Genomic DNA, 13,656 nt, shown 5'->3' with positions numbered 1-13,656 from the left:
GTTTGGATTACTCCCCCTTCTCTTTTTTTGGAAATGTCAAGGATGCTTTAGGGAAGCTAGCCTGCCATTTGTGTCCTACCAGGTCTGGTTTGCTGTCATTTCTAGTGGAGCTGATGTCAGCACCTGAGGTTTAGTCTCCGAGCACACACACCTTTGCTCTGTATACCAGTCAGGTGCAGTGAGCCGACAGAACTGTGCTCTTAGGATTCCACTGAAATTAGTAGCATTAATGTGTCGGTGCAATTTCATTTTGAGCGCTTGAGTATTGTTTGGAGTTCCCAGTAATCCCCTACAAAAGTCTCATTGTATTTATAGTCATCACATTATCATAAGCATCCCTGTGTTCTCCAGTACTGTGCTTTGATAGCAGCTTACTGTTATATGACACTATGCTTACTGTATGACATACAGGGACATGACATGACATCTATGACATGACAAAATGCTGTTTCAATGCACATCACAGTACATTTTTATTCAATTTCCTTGCACATTTTGTTTTATTTTCACTCTGCCCGCTGGTTCATGTGTTTGGTTCATCTTTCCTTTGCCATCTCTGCCTGTCTTTTATCTACCTTTGTCTGCCTTCATGGCTCTGCTGTCTTCACATCTGTGTCTGTGTACATCTGAAGAACAAGGGCTTATTGAGAACTGTCCCCAGAGTGGTACACTGCCATATTGGCTCTGATGAGGGCTGTTTACACAAACGCAAATTATATTACCTCACTCCTCTTCACCCTGCAAACAGAAATAATTGAAGAAAGATGACCCTCCTCTCAAACTCCTTCTGCCTGATTTTTAGAAGGGCCACCAGGAAGCAAACACATTTTAATGGGAATCAGAAGGACAGTGCTTGCATTGAATATATTGTACCTCTGAATTTTGGATCAGACAGGCCCATTACCAGACTACTTTTTTTTCTTTTTTTTTTTTGGTCCCAATTTGAAGAGAGTATATTTAGAATTTAGAATCAATAGAATAGATGAGGTCAGATCGTACGGAATGTAAAGTCCTTTTGTGTCAGTGGAGAATTAAGGCCATCCATTAACTGGTAAACTCCGTCACAATCCTCTCTGCGTCTGTTTATCCTGCATACCCATAGGGGAGCTGCCTGTAATCCTCACTGACCATCCCAGCATAGCTTAATATGGTCCGCCGGACAATAATATGATGATAGTGAAAATAAAGAAGATGGAGCCTGTTTGTTTCTGGGCAGCAGGGGGAGAGAGAAGAGGAAGTGCTTACATAAAGGAGCTCCGCTGATAGGTAGACAAGGCTGACTGTCAGTTGGGGGCTTTTGATGCCTGATTTCTCGGCTGAGTGCGTTTCTGCATGGCTTGGTTCTGAGCTGTGCTCCCAGTCGCCTCTCCCAGTCGCAGCAGCAGCAGCGCGCCGCTCTCCCAGGTCGCACTCACAGCGCTCAGCATGAGGAGGCATCAGGGAGGAGGGCACCGGCCAGAGGTCAGTCACCAATGCCCCATGACTGGGGGGGAAACACCACAGGGAATGGCTGGACAGCAGGACAAAAAAAAAAACAGGGAAATTCAGACCATGACAGTTGTACTGTAGCTTGGTTTAGTCTTATCTAGCTATGATGCTACGGTTAGTTTATTTTTCTCTAGGAACCTTCTAAGTGTAGGAGTGCGCTCTGTGCTTGTCCGAGACTTCTTTTCGTGAATTGACCGAATTGACAGTCGCCTGTGACCTGTGACTGGTTCTCTGATGTGGTTCATCTTTGCAGACATAGTAAGTTTCTCTCTTCTATATTTTTTCAGCAAGCCCTGGAGTCTAACCTCGGCAGCTTGATCAAGAGGAACAACGAGCTGGAATCCCTGATGGGGAAGTTGATTCAGACCTGCCAACACGTGGAGGTGAGAGTCCAATCTGTTGCTTCTGTGCACACTCTGGTTGCATGTATACAACTGCCTATAGACCCTTTCAACAAGGTAAACAAAAACAATGCTTGAACGTTATATTTGGGCCCCAATCTACTTCCTCTGCATTAAGATAACATATGGAATGTTAAAAAGGAAGTCTTGTGGGGCCAACTATGATGCTGATAATGGAACTCTCTTGAAAGGGTCCATACAACTGCCTGTGCATACAGATGTCTCCCGCGAAGATGGTACTTAGATGTATAACGCCAAGAAAGATTAAACTGTAGTGAGCTCTGAAATACAAGCGGATACTTGAGCTCAGCTCTAGTGCTAAAGTATAATGAATGCTTGGGTGCATTTCTCCTACACGAAGAAGACTACATAGAATGGTTGTTGTGATGATGCTTAGTATTAAGCCTGTAGCCTGTTTCTTATCAGATTTACTCAAATCTTTACAAAAATACTATAAAACAAAATACAATTGACCAAATATTATCAATTAATAATTAATTCAACCACTGGTTCTCAAGCAAATATATATTTTAAATCCATAATATAGTCAATGGAGCATGCATTACTGTATTTGCCTTGGAAAAAATTTGCCATATTATGTGCATGGGAAATATATAATGTGACATATATTTATATTTCACATTATATCATAAATATATCATATGAACAAAATATGAGTTGTTCTTAAAATCTCTATGGCATTTTCCTCATATTTTAAAATAGAACATTGAGAGAGAAGGAGGGGCTTGAGATGCCTGGCACAAGCAGGGTCCATGCGTCTGGACCATGACTCATTAAGCCTCAGTGCATAATCAGAGTGCCATGGCATGGCAGCTGTCACCATCTTTAGTTATCAGACGAGAGACAAAGCCAGCTGGGCTAGCAGCCTGAGAATTCTGTTTGACCAGTTGTTGATAACCCAATTTGAAGCTAAACTAAGACATGTATCTGGGCTAGTCTTCCCACTAACAACAAAGTAACTAGTTGCATGTTAATCAGAACACAGACAGAGACTTAGTACCTGAAATGACTTTGAATCCAAAGAGAACTGCTCAGATTGGCTTTCTTGCTAATTGCCCACTGCAATTGTGTTACCAACAACAAGGGGAAAGGAGACACAATGTCATGATGAGTTCCAAGGGACATCCACAGTGATTAAATATCACTTTAAGGCTTCGGGCTAGAACTAGTTCAAATATCGATGTAATAGCGGAGATGCACTGCTTCACTTTGATCCAGTTCATAGTTCAGTGAATCCACTGAAATAGCACACCAATGAACTGGGCTGTTCCCTGGGGTCAGACGCTGCTTGGTGGCTGTTTGTCACGCAGGGGTTATGGGACCCATGTGTAAGTGTGCACATCTTATGGCAATTACGGAGCCCAGCAGAATGCACCACTCTGTCCCACACTCTAAACTTACTTTAGCCTCCTCTGAGCCTAAAAGAATGCACTGCTTGTGTGCACGGACAGGGTGTCTTTCAATAATACATTTGGTAAGTCAACAGAACCATGAAAATGCCGCGGAGCTTTTCATGTTGCATTTAGGTCAAGGGCTTTTCAGAGTCTCATCTTACATGTCTCTGCCCCTTTAAAACACGCAGTGCGATCTCTGAGCATGCTACCGTCAAATTGTGTGCAGGCAACTGAGTGCATTATGAGCATGTGCATGATTAATTCAGCCTCATGTGGGGGTCTGGCGACCGTTGCTGGGAGGTTTGGAAGTTTTACTCTCAAGCACAACATAGTGTATCTAAAATGCTTGACCTAGCCTTGGTTGCTATGTCTCAAACCAAATTGACCTAATACACCTAGTTACAACATTGAGATATAGGAATGCGATTATATGAGCAAAGAAGGCACATGCATGATTTTAATATATGCTGTTATGAATTTACAAAGACAGTTTACCTCTTAAGGATAAACAAAAAAGAAAGACCAGTAGATAACATGTCTTTGAATTCCCTTACAACAAAAACATTGTGCCTCTTTGGTGGTCTTTGCAGTGTTGTGTTGTGTTTAAAGTGGCCCTGTTCCTGCCTCCCATTACCCCAGGTTAAATGATTCACTTAGCCGTCTGCCTCAGACCACTCCACTGTAGCAGCCAGAGAGCGGGAAAAATGGCTGTCCTCCTTTTTCAGCCTGTGGTTGGCACATCTATGTGTACAAAGTGTGTCTCATATCCATAGTCACCTAACCTACCGGTACTATTGCTGCAATAAATCTCTATATTTTTTTAGTTATGACAGTGGCTACAGTAGTATAAGCCACGATGGTGTTTTCTTTTATTTGTGAAGCTTATTTGCATTCGACACAACTAGACTTTCATTGGACTTTTAGCAAATACTGATTCATATAGACAAAAATGACCTCATAAGCCTTGGGAAGTGTTATGATTTGATTCTTCAAATCATGATTTGATTCTACAGAATTCATATGTGATGGCTGTGGACCAGTTTGTACTACACTAGCATGTGTATGCTGTAAATATAAATATTATGATTAATAATGAAAAGGTACTAATAATATACATCCCATAGGAATCCTTAAGTATGTCATAACTGTCTGCTTAAACAAATCTAAAGAAAAAGGAGATTAACAAAGATCCAATGACAGATGGTGTTTTGAAGATGAAGCTCAAATAGTGGGCCCTAGGGACCCTAACAAATAACTATTTCTGTTTATTTGTGTTGTGTTCACTGTGTGAATGCACTGTATGTTTTATGTTGTTATAGTGCCATGCAGTTAAAACTCACTTGCTGTCCATATAAGAACACTGGCAGTGGTTTATATTCATGACCTTTTATTTCATATAAGTCTGCCCTTCTCAAAGTTGATGTATTAGGTATGGTGAGGAAATGTGTAAAGAAACACAACACAGGCCACCGCATTACAGAGCTGCTCTGTGAAAACCACCTCAAGAAATGTACAGGTTGCAGGTTAAATATGCATCTGTCTGTGTCATCAGGTGAATGCATCCCGTCAGGAAGGCAAACTGCTCGAGGAGTGTGATCTCCTGATTGAAATCATCAATCAGAGAAGGCAAATCATTGGCACCAAGATCAAAGAGGGCAAGGTAATGACTTATTTATTACTGATAAGAACCCATCGATTGATTATTATTGAAATTAACCCACAGCATGTGTGGTTACATTTGTAACAGCATATGAGGTTCAGTTGTGATATGTAAGATATGATTATATGATACAGTCCTCTGTGAAGAACAGGGCCATGTAATTAAATAGTTATTCATTATTACATGGCCAGTTTCTTGATCGAGAACTGTATCATGTAAATGCTAAAAGTCAATTAAACATATTAGTATTATTCCATGTTCAAGCATGCAATTTCATTTTTAAGGATATTTTTGAGGCTTTTTGCCTTTATGTGTATATAACAGTTGAGAGTGACAGTGGGCATTTGGACCCAAATATGTCTGGGATGCTGCTGATTGCACCACAGCTCACCCCCACAACCCCAAAGGGGATGCAATTTCCTTTGTCTGTAGACATACCTGTGTTCAGTTCTTTTTCATAGCTCTAGGAAGCCATTTTAAATTTGTGCCACACATGTGACAGCGTAAAGCTAAAAGTAGAGCAGAATGTTTAGAAGAAATAACTTGGAGAGGACAAGGGATTATTGTAGGGTTTAAAAGGTATGATTATGTGGGGTAAATTTAAGACAAACTCTGGATCTTGTCCTTATTTTGCCTGACCTACATGTGGATTACAACAGCAATGTGTATCAACATGTTCATTTTGTAGATGCAGGAGAATAACAATCCATTTCAATCTTGAATCTTGCTTTTTGTTTTCCCTTTCTATAGGAAGATTAATTCACATGTATGTATTAGTAAGTTCGCTCTAAATTCAAACGAAATGTCAAACATGAAAAGGATGCTGTATGCTACTTTAAGATGTATCATGGGAACGTAGTGGTTTGGTTGGGATACTTGCCTGCATCAATGACAGGAGTGGTCTTTTTCTTGCTCCTGCACTCAGGTGGTGCGTCTGCGAAAACTGGCCCAGCAGATTTCCAACTGCAAGCAGTGCATCGAGCGATCCTCCGCCCTCATCACTCAAGCTGACCAGACGCTGAAGGAGACCGACCATGCCCGCTTCCTGCAGACAGCCAAGAGCATCTCTGAGAGGTGTGGTCAGCTGCAGACTGCAAGCAGATACTTGGTCATGTAGTTTAAGACCAGCTTGCAAGATAAATAGAATGCATTTGAAACTGTTTGTGACATGTTTTTCTCCCCAGAGTCTCCATGGCAACAGCATCTTCCCAGGTGTTGATTCCTGAGATAAACTTGACGGACACGTTTGACACTTTTGCCCTGGATTTCACCCGGGAGAAGAAGTTGCTGGAGACTTTGGATTATCTAACTGGTAAGATATAATTACAAAACTCAAACATGCTCATTCACAGCTACTAATTAGATACCATTTATTTATTTATCTACTTAAATGACGCTTTACAGAGGCCAATTGCAGGGACAATCCCCCTGGAGCAACTCAGGGGATCTCAATAAGTTAAGGCAGTAAAGTGGATAGTGGATACCACAGTTGATATTGAAAAATAGTTCAGAGCCAGAGTGCAGAAGGTCCTTGGGCTACAGGCATACACGCTTGTTAAAACATCTTGCACTATGATTTGGAATCATAGCATTTGCAAAGCCATTTACAGCAGTGTGCTTAATCATAGTAGTTGTGCTCATAGTTTTCAGGTAGGATCCTTTAAAATGATTGCCATGTTTTGCAATAATGTCAAAAAATTGGCCTGACCCTAGCACACTAACTAAATGGATGACTAAACATTAAGGCTAAATCATTTGTGTGCATAAGGGAAAAAACCATCCCCAACTGCACAATCTTTGACTTTATGGCCACACTATATATACTCCATCCTTATGATCATCCACATCCCAGAGGCACGTCACACTGGTGACTGAGACTGGAAGTGAATCTGAATCAGAAATAGTGATCTGTTTCACTCCTCTTTCCCTTAAAGCTCCTGACCCTCCTAATATAAGAGAGGAACTGTGCACAGCCTCCTATGACACCATCACCGTTCACTGGACATCGGACGATGAGTTTAGCGTGGTGTCCTATGAGCTTCAGTACGCCATCTTCACTGGGCAGTCCAACATCGTCAGTAAGTGTAACGCTCTTACCATTTTTCATTACATTGCAAACTTTTACATATTCCATTCCACTAAACTGATAAAAAATAACTCACCTTTATTCATGAGAGACAGAATATGGATGACTGGCTGCTGGCTGTCAGAGACCAGAGATTTCCAAATGTCTTGAACCATGAGACCCCACATGCTTGAAAGCCTTCTGTTGAGAAAAACAGTGCAACCTCAGAGAAAATTCATGTTGAAGTGCATCATGCAGGAGATGTTCACACCCTTCACATTAATTGGGACCCAGTCACACAAAGATGACTTTATAAAGGGCAACATAAATATTTCTGGGGAGCAAAAGTTCACGAGGAGCACTTTCTCAGCCAGTTTCTGTCTGCCCTGACATACCACTCAATGTGTGATTGCTTTTCACACTCCACTCTCACCACTTCCTTCTCCATGTTGACTGATTATGACATACAGCCCTGAAATCTGAAAAATATCTAAATGTCAGGACAGTGTGAAGTGATATTTACTTTAAGTGTAAATAATGTACACAACGTTACCATTTCAGAAGATAATCTGGCAACATGCAATTCAAAGAATTGTTAAAAGCATTTTGTTAAAACTCCATTTACGGGGGAGACATTATGGGTCCTGATTTAAAAGGTAGGCAAAATGCAAAGTCTGTCAATAAGGAAAATTCTTGTGCATGAACTATAGCTATCGTGTTGCATGTAGGACCATGGAGTTAAATCAGAAAATAATTTCGACCAGTAATTAAAGTTAGACTTTGCACTTTGCCCATCATCCATGCCTTAAAACTGAGAGGCTCATTTGTGAATATTACATTATTTTCGGTGAAAGCGCCGTACCATAATAGTCACTTGTCCCCTGGGACAGTTCATAAATAAACAGATAAGTAAACACATAAATAAATAACAGAATGTGAAGGCTACTCGTTGTTTTCACATCTGGTTGTTTTACAGCTAATGTAGTCATCAGCACTCTCCTCGGTGGGAGGCGTAAAACTTAAAATGACACTTCCCCCTTCCGCTGCGGGACCCCCACGCTGATGCATCTCATTTCATGCCCTCATTTCACATCTCGTCCTCCTGTCAGAACGAGTGAGAAGTGTCTCGGAGATCTCGAGCACCTCACTGCAATGCAATGGTTTTGGTGCCAGGGAGGAGTACGTTATATCGGTAGCTTGGCTGTGACATTTGTGAGCTCCAGCTGGAGAAGCAAGGCCTGATCTCAACTGATCACTAAAAGACAACTTGTCTAGTTGTGGGATTGAGGAAAGCGATGCATGGATGATAGGCAGAACGGTGCATTGCATTTAGCACACCCACAGCAGTCCGATTGAACCTACTGACCCATTAAGACCAGGAGAGTGAAAATGATTCCTACATGTGAGAGACCCGATTTGATTAAAATTAAATGAAACCTCTAGATTTAGACACAGCTGAGATGTCACAGTTATTTTGCATTTCTGGATGCCATTAAGCCTTAGCCCATACCATGAACAGATTGAACATTCAGATGAATGGATTAGCTCAAACTGTCCACCCTTAATTAGGTCTTTTTAAAATACTTTTTCAGCTATGCAAGATTCTGAGGTGCTCCATCTATTCACATCTAAAGTACCTCTTGTACTGTACGTAAGAGTTATCTTCCTAAAGCACCATATTATTAATTTACAGCTTATTACAAAACTGCTTCATCCCTACCAGGCCTGTGTAACTCCATGGACAGCTGGATGATTGTGCCCAACATCAAGCAGAACCACTACACTGTCCATGGCCTGCAGAGTGGCACTAAGTACATCTTCATCGTCAAAGCCATCAACCAGGCTGGCAGCCGCAGCAGTGAGCCAGGGACCCTCAAGACCAACAGTAAGAATTTATATACTACAATTGACACTGTAGTAAAAAATGAAATGTGATAGATATTGATAAGATTAACCATTTGAACTGAAAGAAATGTGTGTGCATTTTTAACACAAATGTATGCATACTTTGATTTTAGTGCTATCTGTGACCCCTCTAGGCTATAATAGCTAATTATTTGGTCTAATGTTAGCTAGCTAGCTAGCATCAATCCCAAATAAACACAATTATCAAATAAAAACATTATACAATGTGGTAAATCTGCTTGAACATGTACAGATAGCCAACAATGTAACTTGGATTCTATCTGTGATTGGGACTCACCTGAAATCAAATAAACTCAATTATCAACATGCATGAGTGATGCTTATAATCCTCTCCTACACTTGAATAAGACCTTGAGACCTGCTGGCTATCTAATACCAGGGTTAAAGCAACAGCGCCATCCTATGTCCCTTTCCGGTACTGCTACTAGTGAGTCCCATGCTAAAAGACCAAAAATAAGATGGGGTTCCAAGAAAACAAGAAACAAAACAATAGCCACTACCGTCCATGGCGCCATGGCAATCATGACAATAACACCATGCGGGGGTCAAGGTATGTACCGCTATGTGGTACCTCCAGTTTTTAGATGAAACAGATAACAGCATTTATGTCTTCCTCAGGTCAGCCATTCAAGCTTGACCCCAAGTCTGCTCACAGGAAGCTGAAGGTCTCTCATGACAACTTGACAGTAGAAAGGGATGAGACCTCTTCAAAGAAAAGCCATGGTCAGGAACGTTTCAGCAGCCAGAGCAGCTATGGTGTCACTGCAAATGTCTACATAGACAGCGGGCGCCATTACTGGGAAGCTCTGATTGGAGGAAGCACCTGGTAATTCATTTATTTTCTATGGCTACTGTAGTGGGACAACTTAGTGACAATATTAAAAAAGTTATTCACACAAATAAAATTTGTGATGAGTTCTGATTTTTGCATGGCTGTTTGTCTCTGCTCTAAAGGTACGCAGTGGGTATTGCCTACAAATCTGCACCCAAACACGAGTGGATTGGCAAGAATCCGGCTTCCTGGGTGCTCTGTCGCTGCAACAACTCTTGGGTGGTGCGCCACAACAGCAAAGAGATGGCCATCGAGCCGTCCCCCCACCTGCGCCGCGTGGGAGTGCTCCTCGACTACGACGCCGGCTCCCTGGCCTTCTACGATGCCGTGGGTTCCCAGCACCTGCACACCTTCCACGTGTCCTTCACCCAGCCCGTCTGCCCCGTTTTCAACGTGTGGAACAAATGTCTGACAGTGCTCACTGGCCTGCCCATCCCTGACCACCTGGAGGGTGTTGAACCTCTCGATTGACCTCAAAATAAAGTCACCATGGGGCTCTGTTGGGAAATGAAACAGGCAGCTTCAGAAATCTTTGGACCGACACAGGCCACCTGAAACTCCTGCTCCCCCCACCCCACCCATAAAAACACTCCACTACGTCACAGTAGGCACCTTGGACCATACCCGTCTCCTCTCACCCCTCCATGTGTGATGTAGCACTCTAGTATATAGAAAAGGAATGAAGGTGACCACGCAATTTGTGGTGCAATATAAAGCCCTAAGATGCAAATATATTTATGTTGTTCATTTTCTTGCAAATTATATATGGTGGTTTGCTTTACCAACAAAGGCAATTCCAACAAGCAAAAGTGAAAAAGCAGATTATCAATTGGAATCTATTGTAGACTATACGTTTGCACAGCTATGTTTATGTTTTATTTATGAAAAGGATTATTTAGGGAAATGGGTGTTATGTTTGAAAAAAATATGGATATTATGGTGCAATTGTTGTGATGTTCCTTCCATTTTATCAAAAAACAAAAGGAAAAAAAAACTACAACATATAACTTTGTAACTTGGTTAACTTCGTCATTCTCTTCTCATGTGAAACATTAGTTACTTCTTCATCTTTTGTCAGTTTTATCATTTATGTTTCATTAAATGGTCAACTGAAAGATTCAAAAACACTGCAAGACTAAATATGGACACAATACACACCATGGGACTGGTTGTGCTAGGACACTCAACACGTGTTTAATACTGTGCTTATATGTTACTGTCATTGTCAGTATGTAGTCTCAAGAGAAACATAACATTTTATAGTACATTTTGCTTTAGAAGGAAGAAAGACTGCATTAAGCTCATCAAGTTGGTTATTATTCTCTAAGTAAACTAGTGGTCAAATGTATTTTTCTTAAGAACTTCTGGAAAGATAATATTAACAGATAAATCAGTTGATTGTGTCACTGTACAGTACGATTTCTATTTGTTGAAGACTTAAATAAAATTGACCACATTATCCATTTTCTGATGCTGAACTGACTTGACTTTTTTTAAACCAGTCAGTCGGAAGAAAGGATATAAATGTGAACATTTCTTGTAGGTAAGTCGTGGATGGTTTAAGAGAGAAATCTATAACCGGATAAAATAATTAAATAAGCTTTGTTCCGGTCAAAGATGAACAAAATTGTGAAACGGTGGTGGGTAAAACAAAGCCATTAGAGCTTCATTCCTTTGGTGAGGTCCCCTCCTTTCTGACCAGTGCTTCTGTCTAAAATTACTCAACATGCTGTCACATCCATTCATAGAATTTCCTGAAGGCAACAGAACCACTTCCTTCACTCCAGGAAGCTTTTGTCTGATGTCCATGGGAGACAACTGTGTGAACTAACAATGTTGTCGTACCCACCAGTATTAGGACAAATACACATTTAAGAATATCTACTTAAGTGTTTCCTTTTGCAACATAATAGTCTTGCTGCCATAGGATTATGGGGCACTAAAACTTTGACTTTGCTCAATGGTGGCTAGCAATAGCTAAAACGTGCTTCACTCACTGGAGTTTCAATTTACTGCAAACTCGACATAACTGATTACCTTTTGCAATCAAAGCTCAGTTCCTAGTAGATGGTAAAACACAAGGAAATCTACATGTAAATAATCAAGATTTCACGAGTGTGTTATTTACAGTTTTTTACGATTGTTTACACACTAAAATAAAAACTTCCACACAATTTGCAAAATTCTACTCCAAGGAGCAAAACACCTCCACAGATTTGCACAGCATTACACACAATGTCTGCTTCACCCTTTTTGCAAAACATTACACACAGTGATTTGTAAATCTCTACACACATTTTCACACCTTAGACACAGATAAGGATTGTGAGGTTACTTCCTTGTCATTACAAAGCCCCGGATTGCCAATGACCACCAGGTGTGGAAGCACACGTGCTAATTTGAAAACGCAGCACTCAGGTGTACTATAAAAGGCAGAAGCTTTTACAGTAGTTTTTCTTCAGAGTCAAAGTGTATGTACTTCATGCAGTAATTTTTATTTGTCTACAGATTTTATTTGTTTCTTTGATTTCATTGTTGGTTGATTACTGTAACTGATTATGGTAAGAAATACTGTAAGTATTGAAATAAATACTTGAAATATTCAGTCTGCAGCATCAGTGTTGTGCAGTGCTTGATAAGTTTATAGTAGTCCTATTTGTGTACATTCTCCCTATATCTCAAACTAATCATGAAGAATGTTGTGAGTTTGTCACTATTTTTTGTCATCTAAATTATCCCTTACATAACTAATGGCCAAAAATCTAGCATGCTATTTATTAACATTAGTTTTTTTTTACAAATGTGTTTTTTATTTATCACAACAGTATGAAACTGGCTGCAATAGTGTCTGATCATTGAGGACTGTGTTGGTTAAATGAAAACTAATAGCATTTTGTTTACAAATATGTGTATATGTTTTGACTGAAGTGTGTATGTTTTGACTGAAATGTGTCATTTTGCAAACAATCTAGGAATTATGCAAATGAAGTGTGGTGTTTGGATAATTGTGATTATATTTTGAAAAAAAGAACACGGTTTTCATACTCCGCCTGTAGGCTACTCTACTTTTATAACAATAACAATTTCAAGCCTTTTTGATGTCATGGGCACCTTCCCAGGCGATTTAGTTTACTAACGGATCTGCAGCATAGTGTGATTGTTTATTTTTGTGGTTTAATTTAATTCATGAAAACAATTTTCGACTTATAGTTCAGTCGTCGGGAATTAAGTAGCCTTCTCAATAGTAAACTGTAACAGCACTCTCTCTACTGCTGTGCCTCCAATATAGATGGGTGTGTGCTCTTCCTGCTGTCTCCTGTAGTCCACAATCAACTCCTTGGTTTTGCTGATGTTGAGCAGCAGGTTGTTGCCTTGGCACCAGGATGTCAGGGTTGCCACCTCTGCTCTGTAAGCAGACTCATCATCACTCGTGATACAGCCGATTATGGTGGTGTCATCAGCAAACTTAATGATGGTGTTTGAGGTGTGAGTTGCCATACAGTCATATACAACGAGTACAGCAGGGGGCTTAACACACATTCCTGCGGTGCACCAGTGCTGAGTGTTAGAGTGGATGAGATGATGTTACCCAGCCGTACCGCCTGTGTTCTGTCAGTCAGGAAGTCAAAGATCCAACTGCACAGAGAGGGGCTGATGTTCAGGTCTCTTAATTTCATGATCAGCTTGGATGGAACTATGGTGTTAAAAGCGGAGCTGTAGTCAATGAAGAGCATCCGTACAAAGGTGTTTTTCTTATCCAGGTGAGAAAGAGCAGTGTTCAAAGCAAATGCTATCGCATCGTCTGTGGACCTGTTTGGCCTATAGGCAAACTGGAGTGGATCTAATGTAGAAGACAGGGAGGATGTAAT

The 13,656-nt window shown here is 40.7% G+C and overlaps 1 protein-coding gene across 3 annotated transcripts in view; it reads left to right on the top strand.

The window, feature by feature from the left end:
- The window catches only part of LOC143135979 (E3 ubiquitin-protein ligase Midline-1-like), a 48,183-nt gene extending 36,925 nt beyond the window's left edge, over positions 1-11,258 (top strand). For all 3 annotated transcript variants that reach the window (XM_076296374.1, XM_076296372.1, XM_076296373.1), the window contains exons 3-10: positions 1,776-1,871; positions 4,857-4,964; positions 5,890-6,038; positions 6,149-6,276; positions 6,899-7,042; positions 8,753-8,914; positions 9,574-9,781; positions 9,910-11,258. In XM_076296374.1, the coding sequence (XP_076152489.1) occupies positions 1,776-1,871; positions 4,857-4,964; positions 5,890-6,038; positions 6,149-6,276; positions 6,899-7,042; positions 8,753-8,914; positions 9,574-9,781; positions 9,910-10,258 (1,344 nt within the window). In that variant the 3' untranslated portion in view covers positions 10,259-11,258. The remainder of the gene's footprint in view (positions 1-1,775; positions 1,872-4,856; positions 4,965-5,889; positions 6,039-6,148; positions 6,277-6,898; positions 7,043-8,752; positions 8,915-9,573; positions 9,782-9,909) is intronic.
- Positions 11,259-13,656: the final 2,398 nt, after the last annotated feature.

The sequence above is a fragment of the Alosa pseudoharengus genome, unplaced genomic scaffold (genome assembly GCF_046254945.1).
Source record: "Alosa pseudoharengus isolate Yale_2024_CS ecotype anadromous, Long Island Sound unplaced genomic scaffold, YU_APseudo_1.1 YU_APseudo_1.1_scf_20, whole genome shotgun sequence".
In the NCBI taxonomy this organism is placed as follows: domain Eukaryota; kingdom Metazoa; phylum Chordata; class Actinopteri; order Clupeiformes; family Clupeidae; genus Alosa; species Alosa pseudoharengus.
This window is presented reverse-complemented; position numbering and strand designations above follow the sequence as displayed.